A 21,958-nucleotide genomic window follows, 5' to 3' on the forward strand; every position below is an offset into this window, starting at 1 on the left:
ACCTCTCTCATACAATTCAATGTATAAAGTTCAGAATGATTTTTATACGTAAATTAAAATATTCCTTTAGACTTATCTAGTCAGAAAATAGATTATTATTTCATTGATTTTTTTTCACCTTGTAAAACATATTTCTGCCCTTGAAAAGATTAATATAAAAAGAAAAAGGTTATTTACTTTATAATTGTTTTATTTAACGTGTCTTATATCTTAATAACTTTTAAATTGAATGGCCTTAATTCAATTCAGGCTGAAATTAATATTATGACTTAAGATGTTTTACGCTCCCAGTAGATTCAGCAAGCATAGCCGCCGCTCTTTTTCTCGGCCTATGTTTCTTACTAAAGCCAATTCCTGTAATAAATGATCGATTTAAAAATGCTACATCTGTGTGTTACCGAAAGAGATAGCAAAAGGTGTAATATAGAAAATTCGACACATCTATCGACGCACACACTATTTGCCTACTATCTCAAAATGCGAAATAGCATTTTTTTGGCTAATTATTGTCACTCCCAGTGATTTTAGGATTCTAACAATACTTATCCCCCCCCCCTTACCTAATTAGTCATTAAAATCTCAGGGGATTTAAAATCCTTGAAAACCTGAAAACATTCAATCATTTTGTGGAGTCGTAAAAATTTTACTTACGAATGTCAACATCGGGCCTTTCCTTCAGTCCAAACGATCTCGCTACGATATCAACATCCATTGTTATCACATTGAATATATGCTTCAATTTCTTTACTTCAAATGCTCTCATGTATCCTTCAAAAGCTTCTACAGCTAATTGATGAAAAAGGGGATCAGAAATTGCAGCATCTAACTGAAAATAACAAATATTTACTTGAAAACTTCACTATGTACATGGAGAGTTCACACAAGTTCAGAGATGAAGGTAAAACATCAGAATTGCCAAATATATTTTTTCGTTTTGGTGTGATGGGAAAAATAGTGGTTATTCAATTCGTTTCGTAGCAATTCTAAGACGTTTTGTCTTTAGGCGTATACATAGTATATACACTATAATATACGGTAAAATAAATAATAATCCAGGAAATTCATCAAAGAGCGAATCCTAATAAGTACATCTATACTAAATAATGTGTCAACATACCTTTGGTTGTAAATTAGCAAACTTGTTCCAAGATTCATATTTGTCCAAATAAATTTTGGATTCCTTTAAATATGGAACAAAATCTTGTTCTTCTGGTCGCAATAATAACACGGCATTACCTTCTGCACCCATCCCTCTTGCAGTTCTGCCAACCCTATGAATGTATTCCTGAAATTTAAGCATAATTAAAATTAAATAATTTATTTCTTACAAATAACATACAAATAGTCCAAAAAGGGTGCATAACAGAGATTCCTTTTTGAGATTTGACCATTTTCATTCTATAATTTTTATTTTGCAATCATTATCTACTTCGGCCGATTGTTATTACGTCGGCCGATATTTTGATAATTATATTAATATTGATAAATTTATTGAAAACATTACTAACATTCGCATCTGCAGGCGGATCAAACTGTACAATCCAATCAACGGCTGGTATATCCAAACCCCTTGCAGCTAAATCAGTACAAAACAAAGCCACTTTTTCTGCATTGTAGAAATTCGTTATCACATTTGTTCTATCTGCTTGGCTCATTTTACCCTGTAATAATAACGGATGATAAGTTGATTTTCTAAGTCTCAAACAGAGTTAGAAGGATATATATTATAGTCTTTTGCAGGCTGTTGAAATATTAAATTTAAATTAATAAATTGTTGTCCAATTACTGACCATGACTGAAAATTGGCTAACAAAAGTCCATTCACTAGCTTCAAAGAAGATTCTTTTAAAATCCTTAAAACTTAAGCTTTAGGACATGCTTTTGACTTAGACATCACCATTCATTTAAGATTTACCCACTTCACACTATTGTTAATAAAATTGTCTTAAATTATTATACTTACATGAATACAAAGAACAGACACCTGGCAATATTTACTGAAAAATTCATGGTGAAACTCAACTGATTTACAACTGGAGAAGAAGACCATTACTTTAAAGTTTCGTGTCTTTTTCAATAACTTATCGAGCCACCAGAGTCTGTATTCTGTGTCACATATAGCATATCTGCAATGGAAACACATATAATTTTTAATCAATCAAAAACATTCTTACTTCAACATAAAACACTTTAATATCTCATATTGTTTGAGTTCCATGGAGTCAAGCTATTTGACTCAATTCAAATGAAATATTGAATAGAAAACCTCTTTAGATTGTGCTTTGATTTACAGTATTAATTATAGTTATTGAGTATCTATCTGGTTAAAATGAGAGAGACTTTCTATAAACATACCCTTGCTTTAGCCCTTCAACAGTTGCCATAAGATTATCTTCATCTGTATTAATATTATGAACCTTTTCTTTCATAGCTGATTTTATTAAAGCCTCGGTTCTTTCAGACTGAGTAGCACTAAATAACATGGTTTGCCTTTCCTCTGAAAAAAAGGATAATAAATGTGTTACTACTAATGCTGCACACAATAGGAGAAAAGCCTAAGCCAATGTCCCAAATGGTGAAAATTTGATATGGGAAAATTGATTTCAGATGAAAAAAAATCCTCTTACCAGGGTTATACTATAGCTATTCTTTCCAGAGATTTGATTATGGATGGCAGGACAAATTTCTCTTTTATACTTTTTGTATATGTATCCTTTTATTCTTATTTCCATGTACTATTCATATTCTATTAGTTATTGTTTAGTATTAAGAAACATATTACTTACTTGGTAGTCTATTAACAATCTGTTTTAAATCTTCTTCAAATCCATACTGAAATATTTTATCAGCTTCATCTAATACTAGGCAGCAGACATTTCTGTAATCAAACTCTTTTGTTCTCATATGGTCAAACAATCGTCCAGGTGTAGCTATTACTATGTGCACCCCTAGAATTTTAAAGCAAGAGTTGAGATTAAGAAAAAATAAAGTTTTTAAAAGTTCACAAAAGATGTTTAGTGACCTCTTAAGAAAATGGTTTTCTAAATTTTTATGGTATTAATATATTAAGGTGATAATTATTATGGTGTTAAAAACTTGAGGTCAAAACAAATTTTAATTGACAAAAGTTTGAAACAGAAGTCACCAAGAATGATCAAATATTATCTATCACACACAAAGAGCCATGTTAGCATAATTTAAAAAAACAGTTTCAATTTATATTTACTAGAGATTTGCATTTACAGACCTGTAGAGAGCTCTGCACTTTGCCTTTTTCTGTTTTCTCCACCAATTACCAAGGAGGATGTTATATTTTCATGGTATGCCACAAGTTCTTGAAGTACGCTATGAGTTTGTATTGCTAACTCTCTTGTTGGTGATATTATTATGCAGCAAGTCCCTAGAAAAAATAAAATATATAACAACCTTCATAAAGAGGATATGGGCTACTGGGTGTTGGTTATGATAGAATATAAACCATAAAATTGGATTATCTGTGGAAAAAAGGATTCCACTTTGATACCTTACATAAGATATCCGCCCCTGAGAAGACCCATTGACTGTTTATTTAGTCTTGTTGGCTTGTTGGTTGGGTATTATTCAAGGTCTATGAACAATGTTTCAGTATGGTATAATTTTAAGAGGCAACAATAATTCATAGAGAATTCTATACCTTGAACCTGTTTCTCCTTACACTTGATAATAGTTTCAACAGCTGGTATCAAGAATGCCAAGGTTTTACCAGACCCAGTTTTAGCAGTGGCCACAACGTCGACTCCGTCTAACGCTGCCGGCAATACTTCGGCCTGAATATCTGTCATAGTTTTAAAACCCATCCCTTTGATTGCTTCCAAAGTCGGAGACGAAATTTGATCCTTTAAAAATTTGAATTTCTTTCTTGGATTCACTTTCTCTTCCTCCATGTTTTTGTTAGATTAGATCAATGTTTTCTTATCTAACTTCAATATGTAAAGTTTCTTCAGCTTTTGTTTAGAACTTCTAACTTTACATATCATAGAAATAGAATTTGATCAACAGCATATCACAACACAACCAAAATATTCCAGCATGTTTTTAACAGTCAAGTCACTGTCAAACTAACGCTTATTGCCATCATTCAACCCATAGACCATACAGATAATTTAGGTCTGCTTTTAACCTGAAAAGGATGTATCTATATAAATAATAAGGAGCAGAAAGAAGTTGTGTAACGTTTTTATAATGTTCTAGTTTTAAAAAGGTCACCTAGTCATAGAATAAACAACAATCGCGCCGAATGAATAATAAAAATCGTAATTTTCAGTCTGTGGAAGTTTTAAGTGCATCTGTGAAACTTTTGACATAATTAGTTTCCTGCTAACTGCTTGTCTATTGTTCATTTATGTTCAACACATTGTGAGAACGGTGAACATGTGTAATATCAGTGTGTAATATTTAACTAAAACGTGTTAAAATGCCTACTCCAGACAAAATACTTATGCGAAAGATTAAGAATCGTGAAAAGAAGAAGTTGAAGCTTATAAAAAAGAAAACTAATGATGCATCCGAAGAAACACCAGGTAACATAACCTCCAAGACAGAATGTTATTTTACTTAAAAACTTGAATATATCCTTTTAAAAAGTAAACTTTAAACAATCTTTATGTGGTTATATACCGGGGCTTATTCAATATACTCACTAAATATATATATATACGTGTTTGTAACTGAATAATAAATTTAACTTTTTTATTTCAGAAGTTGAAAACAAACCAGTAAAAGAGGTAAAGAAAAGGCCACGTGAAGACAATGAAAAGGCGGTACCAACTAGTAAGTACAATTCGTATTTCGAATAATGCCAAGAAAGCCACATTTTGACCTATGCAATTGGAAATACGCATTCCTCATTCTTGTTATGGCCATTGTTGATTTTGAATGTTTTCTAATATTTCTCTGTATTCTTTTCTAGAAAAACAAAAGAAGGTAAAGAAAGAAATCAAAACTGAACCAGATCCGGTGAAAGAGGAACCATCTTCAGAGAACAGTGGTTCTGATTCTGACGATGAAGAAATTGCTGAAAGTGGAGCTGAAAATAATGATAACTCTGAGAGCCAATGTAAGTATATCTTCTTTTGTACCTTTCTTTAGGTTTTTAATACTTAGTTATAATGACTTAGTTAAAAAAAAAATTGTCCCAAGTGCATTATTAGAAATGTTATTAAATACTAGTAAAAAAAGACACTTCATATGTATACTACTTACTAATATGTATCATACTAAGTTTATAAACACAAGCAAATTAAAATAATTGATTTACCTTTTTCAGTGCCCGGTTCCAGTTTATGCCTCGGCATATTATCAGATCAAAAATTCACTGCACTTGAAGGGAAAGTCTGTGAATCCACTTTGATGGGGATTAAGGACATGGGATTCACCACCATGACAGAGATCCAGTCTAAAGCTATACCACATTTACTTGAAGGCAGGGATCTAGTAGGAGCAGCTAGGACAGGATCGGGAAAAACTCTGGCTTTCTTAATACCAGCTATTGATCTTATTTATAAACTGAAGTTTAAGCCTAGGAATGGTAAGTTTTATATAAAGGAATATTATTAATAATAAATGCTTAATTACAAAAGAGTATTATGTATCATTCATTTATACTAAAAATGCGATAAGGGAATGCATTTCCTACAATATAGAGCATCTTGTGGTAATTTTTAACTAGAAATTTGCAAAATTCTAATACAGGCTCAGCATCAACATTGTTTTAGTATTTAAGAAAATATATTTTCTGTAATGATGACGAAAAGGCGAATGTGAAGACAACTGCCAAACTTATTTGCAAGTTTACAATTGGTACCAATAATAGGTTGAGTCTCCGGTGAAAACTGTTGAGGCACACTTATTATTGATGCCAATAATAAACTGCTAGAGTTTGAGACAAAAGTTGTTTTGTGAACACAGAATGGATATCTGAATATATCTATTTATTATCTGGTCTATTGTCATTTTTTAAAAGTTATTTTAAGCTTTTAAAATTTTGTCTTTAGGTACTGGAGTGATAATCTTGTCTCCTACAAGAGAATTGGCCATGCAAACATTTGGAGTATTAATGGAATTAATGAAGTATCATCATCATACTTATGGGTTGGTTATGGGAGGTGCTAATAGAAGTACTGAAGCACAAAAGCTTTCTAAAGGTAAACTTTATATAATTCTTAAATATTTTTTGTTAATATAACTCCTCAAGATTATTGTTGGTGGTGGATTGTGCATATCACCTGAAGCTTCCAGACAAATAAAGATCAATAAAATTTTTGCTTACTTTTGGTATGTATATTTGATTCTGGATAAAGAAAATTTATTATGTTATTTGAGTGTATGAAAACATTGTTGAAAAAGATCAGTCATTTTATTTTAAGAGTCCAATTTCTTACTCACTATGTGTGAGTAAGGAATATTATATTTTAGATAAATGTGTAAAGTTAAAATTTGTAATATTAAAAAAAAGTTTAAGAAATCCCTAAAAGAAGTCTGTTACAAGTTGTTGATGTTTATTTGGAATGCAAATTAAGCCAATTTTTAACATCTTTTAATTTATTATACAGGTATCAACATCCTAGTGGCTACACCAGGTCGACTTTTAGATCATTTGCAGAACACACCAGATTTTCTTTACAAGAATTTGCAATGTCTTGTCATTGATGAAGCTGACAGGATCTTGGAGATTGGTTTCGAAGAAGAAGTTAAGCAGATCATTAAACTTCTTCCAAGTAAGTTCTATATTATTCAAACATTATTTTTAAACACCTAAAAGACAGTATCTCTAAGAATTAGACAGTAAATATAGCTTTGTTTGTAAAACAGACTCTAGTTTCGAAACAAAAAAGTCCAAATCAGTTCACATAAGCCTCTAATACATGACGCGTTTTATGTTTTTTGCTCTACTACTCTGCAGTAATATTATATTGTTGCCTTAAAAACTACTAAAGTGCATCTTAAATCTACCCATCTAAATGTTTTAATATTTTAACAAAAATATCATAGAACCTGTTTAAAATTCATACTGAAACAACCATCTGCATTTATTTTTTAGAACGTCGTCAAACCATGATGTTCAGTGCCACACAGACGAAGAAGATTGAGGCTTTGACGGCGCTAGCGGTAAAACACGAACCAGTTTACGTAGGAGTGGATGACCATAGAGAACAGGCTACCGTTGACTCTCTAGAACAAGGGTAGGTTTTCAATCTACTAATTCCTATTCATATTATACACGCGAAAGTTTGCATGTATGAATCTTGTTCCTCTTTACCGCAAAAACGGATTTAGACGAAATATGGTTCACAGATTTTTCCCTGTTTTATATCCCCTTGGGATCATTTTCGAATTGTAGCCGGCACCTAGCTGTACCTAGCGGTACCTAGCTGTTGCTTGCGGGCCCGCAAGCAACAGCTAGGTACACAATCTTAAAATATTTATGGATTTTTGAAGCCTGAGATTTTCGAGTTGTTTATTTGGAAAGTTTTTATTTTTTTTGCTAAAACTGACATTCAGACGAAACTTTGCTGATCACATACACAAGAATTTGTGCTCGACTCTTAAAAATCACAGTATTAGGGTGAAGCAAATCGTATTTTTTATTCAAGTGTATATTTATTACGAGTTTATATTTATTGTAAGACGCACAAAGTCTTTTTGCGTTTTGAACAAGAGTTTTCTATGACAGGAGAGGCGCCCGTCTGGATTCACACTAAATCTCTTCACCTGCCAGTTATCTTTACATTCGAAGATATGTTACAAACGACGATCAATATATTATTATATCACAATCCTAATCTTTGTGTTCCAAAAGGTCAAGAGAGTAATTATTAGTCAATTATTTGCTGACCTTTTATCAATGAGCAATTTATGTTTAGCACATGTCATCATTTACATATCTAGACGTGATTGTAAAATGCAACTTAGGGAAATAACATTCACTATCTGAAGTCTGGCTTATTAATGAATTTGTTGCCCTACCTATTATTGTAGTGTCGATATTATAGCAAAATAATAAAGATAATTCATGTATGAAGGGTATTTAAATATGAATTATCTTTATCATTTTACATCCAGCTGAATGGGAAAACAAACAGCAAGAAATTCGACATTTTTAAAAACAATTATTTTCTTTACAGTTACATTGTATGCCCCTCTGAGAAGCGAATGATGGTGTTATTCACATTCCTAAAGAAGAATAGGAAGAAAAAGGTCATGGTTTTCTTCTCAACCTGCATGTCAGTCAAATATCATCATGAGCTGTTCAATTACATTGATCTACCTGTCATGTCTATCCACGTAAGTATATGTTTTTATCTCTATCAGATAGGTCACTGAAAAGCGATTTTGTAGTTTTAATACTTGAATGTAATCATCAATTCACTGGCGACTTTGATCTACCCGTCATTTACAAGTACATATAGGGTGATATAAGTGTGGTTAGTTTGTTATCTCATAGAGATAGGTGACTGACGAAAACGTACACACAGACGACAAATTTCTGGACAGCGAATAATGTAATTAAGAAAAAAGTACTGACTAATTTTCATCCCAAATGAGATAACCGTCTGTTTTATATAGGCCAAATTGCTTGAGTTAGTTAATTATTAGTCAAGACATTTTAGTATCCCGAGTATCTCTCGTATAGTTCAATACAGTATAGAAAGATAGCAATGTTAAGTAACAAATCTATGTTCTGTACCAGGGCAAGCAACAACAAACGAAACGTACGACAACCTTCTTCCAATTCTGCAACGCCGAGTCCGGTATACTACTGTGTACGGATGTAGCGGCCAGAGGCCTGGATATACCAGCGGTCGACTGGATCGTACAGTACGACCCGCCAGATGATCCTAAGGTAAAGAATAACTTACTCACTTACATTAGCTGTTAAAACAGATTGTTGCCGTTATAGAAGCGAGATGCTGCAATGCGCCGTCTCGAAGACTTCTTTTAAGAGTTTGCGCAATGCGCACATAATAATGAAATCAAAATACCTACATCAATTCTTTGAAGTTTGGTATGCTGCAGTACATATAATTAATGAAAGTTACACCTTACAGGAATATATCCATCGCGTCGGCAGAACTGCACGAGGTCTTGGAACTAGTGGCCACGCATTACTGTTTCTTCGCCCTGAAGAGCTTGGTTTCCTCAGGTTCTTGAAACAGTCCAAGGTTACGCTCAATGAGTTCGAGTTTTCTTGGAATAAGATTGCAGATATACAGCTACAGGTTTGTATTGCTTTAGTTAGCATATCATTAATGGCAATCATCATACTCTTCCTTCATATATACAAGTCTTATTATTACCACAGCTGAATAAAATATAGTCTGCCAGACTTCACAAACAAGTAAAATAGTAGTCTCTGTGTTTCACTTTATTCGGGTTTCACTTACATGAACAATAAAACTAAAAACGTTTTCTCTTCGTTTAGCTCGAGAAGTTGATATCAAGAAACTACTTCTTAAACCAGTCTGCAAAGGAAGCGTTTAAGAGTTACTTGAGGGCCTACGATTCACATCATCTCAAGACAATATTCGATATCGACACCATCGATATGGCTAAAGTGTCCAAGTCTTTCGGTTTTACGGTCCCACCCGCCGTTGAACTGAAAGTAGCAAGCAAAGGACCCCCGCAGAAGAGGAAAGGAGGCGGCGGATACGGATACTTCAAATCATTAAACGCCCCCAACAACTTCAAACAAAAGGCAGAGAAAACTAAAATGTACAGGCAGAAAGGCAACAACAAAAGAAATAACAGCTAGTTTATAAGATAAAATAAATCGCTTTTATTTTAAACATCGTTTTAATTTAAATAAATTACATAACCAAGACTCCATTTCGTCAACATTTGTTATCACACAACTTCAGTGATCTGTTTGCATGAACCCGCCACGTCGTATTTTATATCTTCACATAATAATCTTGCAGCCCGATTGCATTTCGATGATAAATATTAGGTATCTTCTTATTTCTGGGATGATACGTCGTCATTTGTCAAGTACTTGCACTGTTGTTTTTTGGTACTGAGTTATAGTTGAGGAAATACGAATGCAATATTATCTTATCACAGACTTAAAGGTCCTTAGGTTGCATATTTAGAAAGTATTTGTAGGCGGCCAGTGTGGCACAACGGTAATAAATAAAGTCTTACGAAAATAAACCTTACTGCTTCGAAATAAAGTATTACTGACGTCAGTTTCCTTGCTCTGTTTATAGTATTATTTTTAGTCGCACAATAACATGAATAATAAAAACAATCTCGACGTATATCGCAGCTCCATTATTTACTATTTTGAATTGAACCAGCAATTCTGATAGATAATAATAATGGGAGGCTACGAATTACGCAGTAGTATTGGACAACCTATACTTGATAAACAAATGTATTACCGTATGCTAAATTTAAAGTAAGTCTTAAGACTCGTTAATTTTAAAAGGATACAGAAGTCCACATGTGGTTGTTCTTTAAACCCAAACGCTCTCGCTGCTAATTTGAGATCCAAAGAGTTTATATTGAATATTTTTTTCAAAGGATGCGTTTTATAGCATCTGAGAAATGAGAGATAAGCTTTTCTAGCTGAGGTTTTCATAACGCCGTTATTAGATATTAGGTCTTCTAGCTGTAAGAAAAGTTAATGAACACAATCAGATTTACAAAACACTAGAAAGCATATAAGCTTATTCTAGTTATTGCAAGAACCAAAACAGCTTGATTATAAAAAGTTAACGCTGCCATATCTCTAAATACGTTGCAGTGTATGTAGGGTATGCAGCTGTGTGTGTCCTTAATCTAGGTCCATTGGATGTGCTCCAAATTCTTACCATCTCTTGAACCTCATCAGGAGGCTCACCAAAAGTATATTTATCTAAATAAACCTTTTCTTTTTCTAGAAATTTAATAAACTCCTCTTCCTCTGGCCGCAGTAAAATAACGGCGTTACCTCTATTGTTCAGTCCCCTAGCCGTACGACCAACTCTATGAATATACTCCTGCAAGATAAGATACGATGAAATAGTAAATGTGTCAATCAGTATTCTTGAGTAAATAAGATAAATATGTCAATTCAATCTTCTCGGAAAAAAATGCGATCGACTGGCAATCTACAGGTCGAAAGTTCAGAATTTTGCCGTTGCACTCATTTGAGCACTTAATTAATGCCAAAACGTCAAACGTAAACATGTAAAAAAGATTGTAGGTAGGTACTTTGGGGTCCGATGGCGGGTCGTATTGCACAATCCAGTCGACTGATGGGATGTCCAGTCCTCGTGCTGCGACATCAGTACAGAATAGGACGCCATTGTGAGCTTCTGTAAAACTATGGAATGCCTCTTTTCGCCGCGCTTGACTTTGTTGGCCCTGAAAAATAAACTTATTATTGTAGGTAAAACTTCATGGATAGTAAAAGCAGATTCTAAAAAGTACTACTAAAATACAGGAACGGAGACACGATTGCGGCCAGTGAAAGTCTGATCAGAATTATCAACTTTTAAATTAACTTATCTGGGGTCACTCAGTTTATTTTAATTTACACAGGTTTATCATTTGACACCTGCAATCAATATAATTCAATTACCTACTTATGTGTTTTTTGCAATTATTACAATCGTGATTTTTGTTTTCAATTTTCTTTCGTAGAATTCATAACATGACGAACAAGTGCTGGTTAGTAACAAGTTTTATGCAATTTTGAAATAAGACATAGGAGATAAGGTTGTTCACAAGTTTATCTTGAATATCATATGTATAACCCACTGTCTACATATAGTGCTCCGAAATTCCTATCGAGACACGAAATTCTTTCTTTCTTTTTTGCTTAGCCCTCAACGTCTCATTGGATGCTTCGGTACAATCAATGCTTGTTTTTCCAGATTAAAAAAGAAGTTTCCCGCATTAAGGACTTTAATCATTTGTGTGGCGGGGGCTTCACAAATGTTAGTTAAATCTCCTAAGCGGGAATCAAACCCGCAAAACGTCATGCACAGTAGTAGGCTGTGTTGGGCCGGTGATCTCAAACACTCATTTTGTAAGTCTGTCAGACGGTCCAGTTTTTTTGTCAAATACTAATAAATTCAAATAATCAATCCTGAAAAAGAATGTATGAACATGTGTCGCATAAATATCTCGAAAGATAGTGTAGGTATATCACATTGCATATTATTATGCTAAAGTCTGGTTAAACTCGATATTATAGAGTTCGATATTGGGCATTGGTGACAGTGACTCGCCGTTTGGGTGAACTGAGATGGGAGAGAATTAGAACATTGCGGCCGTGACCAATAGATCTTCAACAAATATGTTAGCTTTTGAGTCTAATCAATAAATAGTACCTATTGATTTTATCTATATTTATCTGGTATTTACATCCATGTCTGTCTGAATTATCTAACTTGGTAAACATAACATTGAACGAAGATTTGTTGAGGTTTTTGGTTTATAGTAAATTTATGCTTTATCCGATCTAAGAAAAAACTTATGACATCGTAAAAATTTGACGCGGAACACATCGTATGACGTTGCTGAGTTTATGTTAACTAAAATTTAATGCTCTAAATTTTTTGGACAAGTTAGGAACCTGGATAGCTAATAGCTAATTAAAAAATTAAAAAAAAAACTTACGTGTATACTTAAAATTGAAGCTTTACAATGCACTTTAAAAAACTCGTAATGAAAGTCCACAGATCTACAAGATGAGAAGAAGACCATGACTTTCAGTTTTTTACTCTTTTTAAGCATTTTGTATAGCCAAGACATCCTTTTTTCCACTGGACAAATGTAATACCTGTAATAATTATACAATTTAAATCTCTAAAACTGCATATAACAATAAAGGTTGTCTGGAAGATATCGCTTTTAGCGATAAGACCGCCATTGTACCCTAACATTGTATGTATTAAGAATCACTGCTGTAATTCCATGGTGTACAATAAAGAATATTCTAATCTAATCTATAACAAGATATTAACTACATCATTATTGAGAGGTGGACCTTCAAAAGATTAATAAAAAAGAGATTTTTATACTTGGGTTATAAAACAATCTGAAGATTTTCACTATCTTAAAATTGACAGGTATAACTCATTACCAAATACTGGAATGTTCTAGGGAAGATACTAGCCAAAACATGTCATATTATGGATAAACTATATAAATTTTGTAGAAATCAAATATTCTCAAGAAAAACAATCCAATACATATGTTTTATTATTAGTTCAGCTGCATGAGGTAAATGAATAAAGACTCCTTGGAATTTCCAAGCTATTAAATAACAATTAATTAAAATAGGTAATTTCATTTATTAATAAATTGATACAATATTATAATTACCCTTGCTGAAGTCCGGACACAGTGGAAGTTTTGTTATCAGACACAGATACTAGCACTGGATCATTTCTCATTGCCAATCGAGCCAGATTCTTAACATTTTCGTCTATAGTTGCACTAAATAAAACTGTTTGCCTTTTCTCTAAAATATATAGTCAAATAAAAAACAATTGTTTAATTTTAGTTTAATAAGTAAGAGTAAATGAAATTGGTTATACCCATTACTATAGTAAATTCATTAAATTAAGTTTAAATAGTGATTTATGCATGAATCAAGAAAATGTTCCCATTTTTGTGTAATTGTCAAAGAATGTATTTTCCATTCTCATGAGTCATCTAGTTATTGAATTATTCAAAAAAATATGTTTTCCTACATATCATTGTTTGTATTAAGAGTTTAGCCTAAATCAACGTAACTCTGGTAATTAATGTAAATAAATTAATGATTTCATAATGCATTATTATTGAAGTTAAAAAACAATGACAAATACAGGTCAATAACTGACTTCCTACTGCAAACACTTAACTATTTAGAACACATTCAAAATTTGAATAATGACCATTTGAAAATAGTAATTAGCATATTGTGAATTAAAAAGTACACAGGTTGAGTTGGGCACTCAGATATTTTAGCATAAAGCAATAAATCTATAATAATTATTTAAACTCATAGAAAATATTAAAAGTGTATTAAAACTTACTTGGCAATAACTTGATGATGCCAGTAATATGCTTCTGGAAGCCAGCTTCCAGAAGTTTATCAGCCTCATCCAAGACCAAACATTGCAGTTTGTTGCAATTAAAGTTTTCAGTACTCTGTAAATGATCTAATAAGCGGCCAGGAGTACTGACTATTATATTTACACCTGTTAAAGTAAAAAAACCAAGTAAAAATGTACAGTCATTTAAATAATAAGTGCATGTTTATGTTGCAAACCTGCTTTCAGTAAAATCAAAATTACAAAAGTATGCCTGTCTTATAAGAGCAGGCTTTTCCTAACTAGATGAAATAATTCCATTATTTAATTAATCAAGTAAACATCAGTGCTTAGCTAGTAGTACTTACTGCAAAAGGCTTACCTTTTTTCAATTTCAAAATATCTTTAGCTCTCTTTTCTCCTCCAACAATAAGACAATGTGATAAATGAATGTTGACTAACAGTTTCTTTAAAACATCAGAAGTTTGTAAAGCTAATTCTCTTGTTGGTGATAAAATGATACACCTTGTACCTAAAAACAAAGTATTAATTTACAAACTAGTACATACAAATCATTTGATCATGCTTTTAGCTTATGTTTGCAATATAATTTTACTGAATAGGACTATCCTAGGGTTATTAAAAGATTCATTGTAGAATAATAATTATGAGTAAATGATCGACATGAACTTACCAAGCTTGCCTAAAGTACCGAGTTTCAATAAGTTATCAACAACAGGTATAAGAAATGCTAAGGTTTTTCCACTTCCAGTCTTGGCGGCCCCTATCAAGTCTTTTCCTTGAAGCAAAGGCGGTAATACCTCTGCCTGTATACGTGTGGGTTTTTCAAATCCCATAACTTTTAATTCTTTTAAAATCCTACTGTCAACCTTGCCTTCTAACATAGAAAAACATGATTTCGAAACGATTTCATCCACATCCATTTTGAAGAGCGACGTGCATAGCACAGATACGTTACGTCTCTTACAATTAGTATTATTTAACCTCAACCTCATGAGAAGCGAAAATATTAGATATTTTTATAATAAATCCTAAATAACACAACTGACAAGACAACACGTGCCTTTATTTACGTTTGTTATCTGACAAGTCGTGGATGACATTAATTTGACATTTCTCAACGGCATATAAAATCGATTGGCTTATCCGAATCCGAAATACATTCTCTCAACTGTACGGACTGTACCTGCCTAAATGGTACTTGTATAAAGAATAATAAATAAGTCTTAACTGTTCTAAAAGCCAAAACTTATCTGGGCTGGGACAGAGTTAAAACTAAATCTCTCTCTTTGAATCTCGATTATTGAACTTGATACTGAGCTTTTATTATTACAACTCAATCAAATGACAAACATTAACTGTTTACAAGACCTACCTACATTAGTAGTAGGTATTTTTATAAACTTGGGTTCTCTAAGATAAAGCAAAGAAAGACAGATTGGTGAACTAAATTATGACAATGAATGCACCATTTACGATCATCACAAACATTGGCAACTCAATGTTTGTTTTTTTGGCTCTCAACTGAACCGCCAACAGAAATGCTTCCACGTAATCGCTCATTATTTTCTTATTTTTTTATTACTTGAGCCGTTTATGGTCTACTTAAAATGCTTCTATGATTATCAAACGATTTAATGATTTCAAATAGATAAATAGGTATAGAATAAAATCTAGATAGGGTAAGAAAAACAGAAATAATAATATTAAAACAATAATTTTATTGATCACTCACAATGTTTTGTTCACTTTGTTAAATTTATTGTTTCTACTCGAACTAAAACAGCCTTGCATTTAAGGAATGTGAGAGAAATGATAAATGTATGATGTTGAATATTTCAGTCTTTACATCAAAACACTGGTGAATAAATCCTTGTAAATACCAAAAAAACTTTTAAATTATCAACACTTCCACTTAAACCAAAATAAATTTTCTACACTCTACTTATTCATGCTACAATAAATTCCAGTTGATTTCCAGTATATTTGTGAATTATTCACATTTATTAGTGTGATTTGAGACTTGTCTTTAGACAAACATGATAATGGACTATGACTGATTTACATTTGTATCTTAAGTGTTAAACACATCACAAAATAGTGTGAAAAATTGAACACTGGAACATTATAATTAGAGTTCATCATGAGATGAATGCTGAGAAGATGGGCTGGATTCATCACAAGCCGCAGGTGTACTGAACTCCATCTTGTATTCACAGCGGAAAGGTTCTGTGACAGATAAGAGTTTAGTCTCCAATCCACAAATGACATGTACAGTTGTGATTCTGCTAGGCCCGTTCCAGCAAGCCACACCATTGGTATACTTCATAATTGAGTATTTGTTGTGATCTCCACCAGCCCATTCTCCCCAGTTTCCTAGTCCAACCTCTGCGCCTCCATTCTTGGACTTCTGTGTAACCCTTTGGAAAATACATAATCTGTACACATACTCTTTGTCCTCATATTCATGACATTCTCCATCAAGAGTGGCAAATTCTTGTTGTAAGCCATAGTCTTTCTCAAGGTTCTGTTGGATTTTCCTAATGTTAGCTTCTATTTCCCTAACAGTTCGTTCAGCTTCAGTGTGGTGGCGGCGAGCCTCTGAAGCTTCTGCTACCAGTTTCTGGGTTTCTTCATCGTAGATGTTAGTTTGTTCTGATTCCACTTCTTGTTCTTCAACTTCTTCATGAGCTCCATCCGATCCTTCACTAGCCTCATCATCCTGGCCAGTGTACTCAGTGTCCAGGTCAGCTGCTTCATCAGCATCTGGTTCAGGTTCAAGTTCCTCCTGCTCTTCAGCTGGCTTGAACATACCTTGTTCCATCATTAACAGAGGTTTCAATACGGGCCAAGTTACTGAGACAAAAGTATCCTTGTCTATGCTCTCTCTGTCCCCAAAGAAGTACTTCACTTCTTCCTCATCTACTTGGCCGTCCTTGTTCTTATCAAACACACTGGATACAGATATTTCTCCAACTGTCAGAATCTCATCTTTGTCAGAATCCAATTTTGTGAAGTATTCTAAAGATTCTTTGATGTTATTTTGTTTTTCTTCCTCTGCTTTCTTCTGTCTTTCTTGTTCTTCAGCTTCTCTGTAGACTTTGAGTGCTTCATTCTCCTTAGATTCCAATTCGTTTTTAAGAGCCTCTTTTTCATTTTTAATTTGCTCAGCTTCAGATTTATCCTTTTCTAACTGCTGGAGTTGCTCAGCCATCTCATTACGTTTGGCATTGCCCTTCTCTATTAACTCCACTCTTAAGTGACTACCCGCCTTGTAAAGTTCAGCCAGTCGTTGAGCTTCGGCTCTCGCTTCTCGTCCCAGTTCCTCGCAGGTATTGGAGCACGTTACTTCCGAAGCATATTCGTCGGTGCCATCACAACAGTCGCATACACCATCGTTGACTCTCGAACTTGGTATGTTTTGCGGTCGATGACCGGCGTTTGTGCAATGGAAAAAGCCATTTAGACATGCTGAAGTGCCTGGTTCGTCACTGCCGTCAAAGCAGTCGCAATAGTCATCATTCACGTAGCTGAACGGTATAGTGATTGTACCGTCGAAGCAGGTGAAATCTTTTGTTGGTGAATATAGCGGTGCTTTGGATAAAGAGACCCCTCGAGGTCTCGGCACATCAGACTGAACATACGTGATTACTGAACAAATTAATAATAAAACTGAGTAAAACTGACTGATCCATGTAGAATAGATCATGATTAATTTTAAATTACACTATATTTTTTTAAACACCGGTCACTTGCGAAATTGCAATAGATAAATAGAGAACGTGTAGCCAGGAGAGTTGTCAGGGATGACGTTACCCAACCAAAATCGACCACAAACAAAGACCAAATAGTAAGATTTTGAGACATTTAACTAGCATTTTCCTCAATAATAGTCGATTCAACTTTATCGATTTTTTATGATGACCTAATTAATTTTAATTTTAAATAAACATGAAGGATAACCGTCAAAGCGCTTTGGTATTTTTGGGATGGCTTTGTGTACTCAGTATCATGTTATAATTTCTGTCCAAATAAATTTTAGTTTGTTAAGAATTGAACCCACTTTATATTTAAATTTTAAGTCTAGATTTTTTTACAAATAAAGTGTAGGTTAATGAGTATTCATGTTTAAAATACGCGATCGTTTGTGTTAGGCGAGTTTATGGGACAATGAATTACTTATTTGAATTAGCCAGTGAGTTCAGTAATAGTTCGGTATTCCTTTATGACTACCAAAGGTTGGAGTTGAAAACAGTCCATGAGGTTCCTGGATAGAAGAGAGGAAGTATATTTAGATACTAGTCTGTTTCACGGACCACGTATCCGTTGGCAAAAGGTTAGCCCCGAAAACTAAAGGATTTTCTTTGCTTTGCTTTGCTTTTTAATCTGTGGTTAGATTATAGAATAAAAACTGTCAATGCGAATTTGATGCCATGTCAAACGAGGTTGTTTGTTTGGTTACGCGAATATTCTGAAACTATCACATTGTAATTATTTTCGTGTTCCTATGAGATAACTAATCAAGTACATCTATTTTAGAGAACTGTGGATAAATATTAAATTAACATGGAAACCATATTAGAACAGCAAAGGAGCTATCATGAGGAAAGGGAGAGAACGATGGATGCTATGGTTAAAGAGATTCTTCATAAAAAGACAGGAGTAAGTGTTTTTACAAGCTGAATTGGATCTTTAACCCGCTTTAGCTAATAATTTATATTCCATATATCTTTGAACATAGGCTTAACCCATATCGCGCCATAATACTTAGTCCTCCACCTTATGACGTACTCTAAAGCAAGATTATGGTGTCGATTCATAAAGATGTACTTACATTTGTATACTTTTATTTCAGCATCGAGAAACTATAAATGCCGACCATCGCTTGAAGAATTTACATGATGTAAGTAGCTAGTATTATATTTGCATTAAGATATTTAACGAATGCAGTATGTGCAGTACATGTGTAATGTATTTCAGATGTTAAAAAAGGTACAAAATCTTTCAGCTGTATTTTTTCGTTTTCAGAGATATGTTGAGTCAACAATCAGATTGAAGGAACTGTATGAGGATAAAGATGGACTTCGTAAAGAAGAAATTGCTGCCCTATCTGGTCCTAGTGAGTTCAATGAGTTCTATGCAAGACTCAAGCAAATCAAGGAGTTCCATAGAAAACATCCAAATGAGGTAAATAACAAATGTTGTATAAAAAAAACTATTTAAAACTTTCTGATCTTCTATCTTTGTATTCCTTTTTAGGCTGCAGGCACATTGTAAGTATTATATTTGACTATTTAAGAGTATGAATTTAGTAGTCTTGCCAGTACTCTATGTTATTTTTCTATTACAGATTTGTGTTCCAATGTCTGTTGAGTTCGAAGAAATAGCTAAGATAAGAGAAAACCCAGCTGAAGATTTTACAAGTAAGTTAATTTAAATGCTTTCTTGACATTTTTTTTTACTTATTTTTTATATAAACTTATTCAACCTTTTTTATAACAGCTAATAAAATGTTTGTTTGTTCCTCTCAGCCCCTGTGGAGTTTACTGATGAAGAAGGTTATGGAAAATATTTGGACTTGCATGAATGCTATGAAAAGTACATCAATTTGAAGGGAATTGAAGTAAGACTAAAGTTTCATATTAATTTTGCATTATTATATTCTATTCAACATCAATGATCTGAAAACATTGATGACATTTGTGTAGTGTACCCTGTTTTTTTACTTATAGTTTAAACATACAGGGGTGCCAAGCCTTTTTAGTCATCAGCATATTTGTCATGAAACCTGTACCTACTCTTAGCCTACTTAAAAGGAATACTTTTAAGTTTATTTAATTAGCCGCAAGTACACCACAGCCAATCACATTTTCAACCCTAAGTTAAAAGTATTTTTATTTTGCAGAAAGTGGACTACATCACATACCTGAGTATATTTGACCATCTCTTTGACATACCTCGTGAGCGTAAGAACAGTGAATACAGGAACTACATCAGGGCTCTCCTGACATACTTGAAAGACTTTGTGAATAGGGTAAAACCTTTGCAAGATCAAGCCCAAGAAATGGCTGCGGCACATCAGGAGTTTGTTAAGCAATGGGATTCTGGAAACTTTCCTGGGTGGCCTGTATGTATAAATAAAAATACTTATCTTTTGAATTATTGGCATAACTTACGCGGGTTTAAGTTCGAAAAGCGACACCGCCGCGAGTTGTCTTGATTTGTTTTGCTTCTTAGGAAATCTTGTAACAAAATCCTCGGAAAATAAACTTATTCAATAATTATTTCCTGTTCACCTTATTTTCTTTTAAATTTTTAGAAAGAAACTGGTGGTGCATTAACGAATGTGGGAGCTCATTTAGATCTCTCAGCGTTTTCGTCTTGGGAAGAACTTGCTTCCCTTGGATTGGATAGATTGAAGTCAGCCTTAATGGCTCTTGGATTGAAATGTGGAGGTACATTAGAAGAAAGGGCACAAAGGTATTAAAAAAATATAATCATGTTAATCCTAATTGTTCAAATGGTTTACATCTTATTAATACTTGTAACTGTGTTTCTAGATTATTCAGTACAAAAGGTCAGACATCTTTAGACAAATCCTTAGTTGCTAAAAAAGGTGGAAACAAGGCAAAGGCATCTACTCAACAAAGACATAAAGATATTGCTGCCATTGAAGCTCAAGTATACAGGTAATTTTAACATACAAAAGATTTTTTTGTCTTTTATAACCTGTTAATAGTGTTATTAATTATACCTTTTACTGTCAACAGATTTGCAAACATTGTAAGTAATACTCGTAGTGCGACTATCGAGAATGTCACCCGTCGCGCGGCCCGTGCTGCCGGCGAGCGTCGCGATGATAGCGGTGATGAAAGTGACGCCTCTGCTGCACCTGATGTAGACTCTGATGACGATGAAGTACCATACAACCCTAAGAACTTACCCCTTGGTTGGGATGGAAAGGTAACTGGCTATTGTTTAAAGCTTGTATCGAAAGTTTATCACCTGTCGTACAAACAAACCGTCATAAATATTCAGAGTCCTTTACAATTATGGTGGTGTGCAACTGTGCACCAAGTTCTCAGAATATGTCTGACTGTATGTCTGTGTAGTGTCGGCAGTATGACTGTACTTAGACAACAACCTTAATTTGTGCTTGTTGATGTTTGACCTACCTAATATATTTTCTCTCTTTTCAACAGCCAATCCCATACTGGTTGTACAAGCTCCATGGTCTGAATATCAGCTACACCTGTGAGATTTGCGGTAACTATACATACAAAGGCCCCAAAGCGTTCCAGCGGCACTTTGCCGAGTGGCGACACGCTCACGGTATGAGATGTCTGGGAATACCAAACACGGCTCATTTTGCTAATGTCACCCAGATTGAAGACGCACTTGCCTGTAAGTATTCTTGAAGCAGGAAGTAATTATAATACCCACATATTCCTGCAATTTGGCGATTTGCGAGTATTATATCATATTTCACAATACATTGTAAAATTGTGTAAAATACATTTTAAGCACATATTGTTTGTTGTAGTGTGGGAGAAAATCAAACATCAGAAAGAGAACGAGAGATTCGTAGCTGAAAATGATGAAGAGTTCGAAGACTCGCAAGGAAATGTCGTTAATCGTAAAACTTACGAGGATTTGAAGCGACAGGGACTGCTATGAATAAATGTTTCAATTTGTGTTTGAAAATAAATTAATTATAGGACAGAGAACTATAATAATGAGTTTCATTTATGAAAAATACCCTAATTTGAGTACACGCTGAAAACAAAGTAATCAGATTCATAGATTTGAGATTTGGTTCGGTATCGTTTCTTTAAACATTTAGTTTTTTTTTCAGCTTTTGGGATACGGGCTGGTCAAATCTCAAATCT

General features: G+C 33.7%; 5 protein-coding genes across 5 annotated transcripts; 2 read left to right on the top strand and 3 right to left on the bottom strand.

Moving 5' to 3' along the window:
• Window positions 1-192: 192 nt before the first annotated feature.
• Window positions 193-4,105, bottom strand: LOC113496756 (probable ATP-dependent RNA helicase pitchoune). The gene is made up of 9 exons (XM_026876079.1): window positions 3,674-4,105; window positions 3,248-3,400; window positions 2,787-2,948; window positions 2,356-2,497; window positions 1,964-2,126; window positions 1,509-1,661; window positions 1,118-1,285; window positions 652-826; window positions 193-354 (listed from the first exon to the last, which is right to left on the bottom strand). Exons 1-9 carry the CDS (start codon window positions 3,921-3,923, stop codon window positions 263-265), a joined length of 1,458 nt encoding a protein of 485 aa, XP_026731880.1. The 5' UTR covers window positions 3,924-4,105; the 3' UTR covers window positions 193-262.
• Window positions 4,106-4,366: 261 nt separating this feature from the next.
• On the top strand, window positions 4,367-9,824 carry LOC113496753 (probable ATP-dependent RNA helicase pitchoune). Its single transcript, XM_026876075.1, has 11 exons — window positions 4,367-4,559; window positions 4,738-4,809; window positions 4,949-5,095; window positions 5,306-5,566; window positions 6,033-6,182; window positions 6,591-6,755; window positions 7,079-7,220; window positions 8,163-8,322; window positions 8,729-8,881; window positions 9,087-9,257; window positions 9,461-9,824. The coding sequence occupies exons 1-11, from the start codon at window positions 4,454-4,456 to the stop codon at window positions 9,788-9,790; spliced, it is 1,857 nt and encodes a 618-aa protein (XP_026731876.1). The 5' UTR covers window positions 4,367-4,453; the 3' UTR covers window positions 9,791-9,824.
• On the bottom strand, window positions 9,788-15,210 carry LOC113496755 (ATP-dependent RNA helicase DDX18-like). The gene is made up of 9 exons (XM_026876077.1): window positions 14,743-15,210; window positions 14,431-14,580; window positions 14,052-14,216; window positions 13,354-13,492; window positions 12,646-12,808; window positions 11,233-11,385; window positions 10,851-11,018; window positions 10,471-10,648; window positions 9,788-10,051 (listed from the first exon to the last, which is right to left on the bottom strand). The coding sequence occupies exons 1-9, from the start codon at window positions 15,062-15,064 to the stop codon at window positions 10,023-10,025; spliced, it is 1,467 nt and encodes a 488-aa protein (XP_026731878.1). The 5' UTR covers window positions 15,065-15,210; the 3' UTR covers window positions 9,788-10,022.
• Window positions 15,211-15,770: 560 nt separating this feature from the next.
• Window positions 15,771-17,910, bottom strand: LOC113496754 (glucosidase 2 subunit beta). Its single transcript, XM_026876076.1, has one exon. It carries the CDS (start codon window positions 17,776-17,778, stop codon window positions 16,201-16,203), a length of 1,578 nt encoding a protein of 525 aa, XP_026731877.1. The 5' UTR covers window positions 17,779-17,910; the 3' UTR covers window positions 15,771-16,200.
• Window positions 17,911-18,483: 573 nt separating this feature from the next.
• On the top strand, window positions 18,484-21,802 carry LOC113496758 (splicing factor 3A subunit 3). Its single transcript, XM_026876081.1, has 11 exons — window positions 18,484-18,731; window positions 18,925-18,972; window positions 19,098-19,256; window positions 19,420-19,492; window positions 19,601-19,692; window positions 19,975-20,196; window positions 20,389-20,549; window positions 20,630-20,758; window positions 20,840-21,032; window positions 21,272-21,473; window positions 21,613-21,802. Exons 1-11 carry the CDS (start codon window positions 18,636-18,638, stop codon window positions 21,744-21,746), a joined length of 1,509 nt encoding a protein of 502 aa, XP_026731882.1. The 5' UTR covers window positions 18,484-18,635; the 3' UTR covers window positions 21,747-21,802.
• The last annotated feature ends 156 nt before the right edge of the window (window positions 21,803-21,958 follow it).

This window comes from Trichoplusia ni, chromosome 8 (genome assembly GCF_003590095.1).
Source record: "Trichoplusia ni isolate ovarian cell line Hi5 chromosome 8, tn1, whole genome shotgun sequence".
Taxonomy (NCBI): domain Eukaryota; kingdom Metazoa; phylum Arthropoda; class Insecta; order Lepidoptera; family Noctuidae; genus Trichoplusia; species Trichoplusia ni.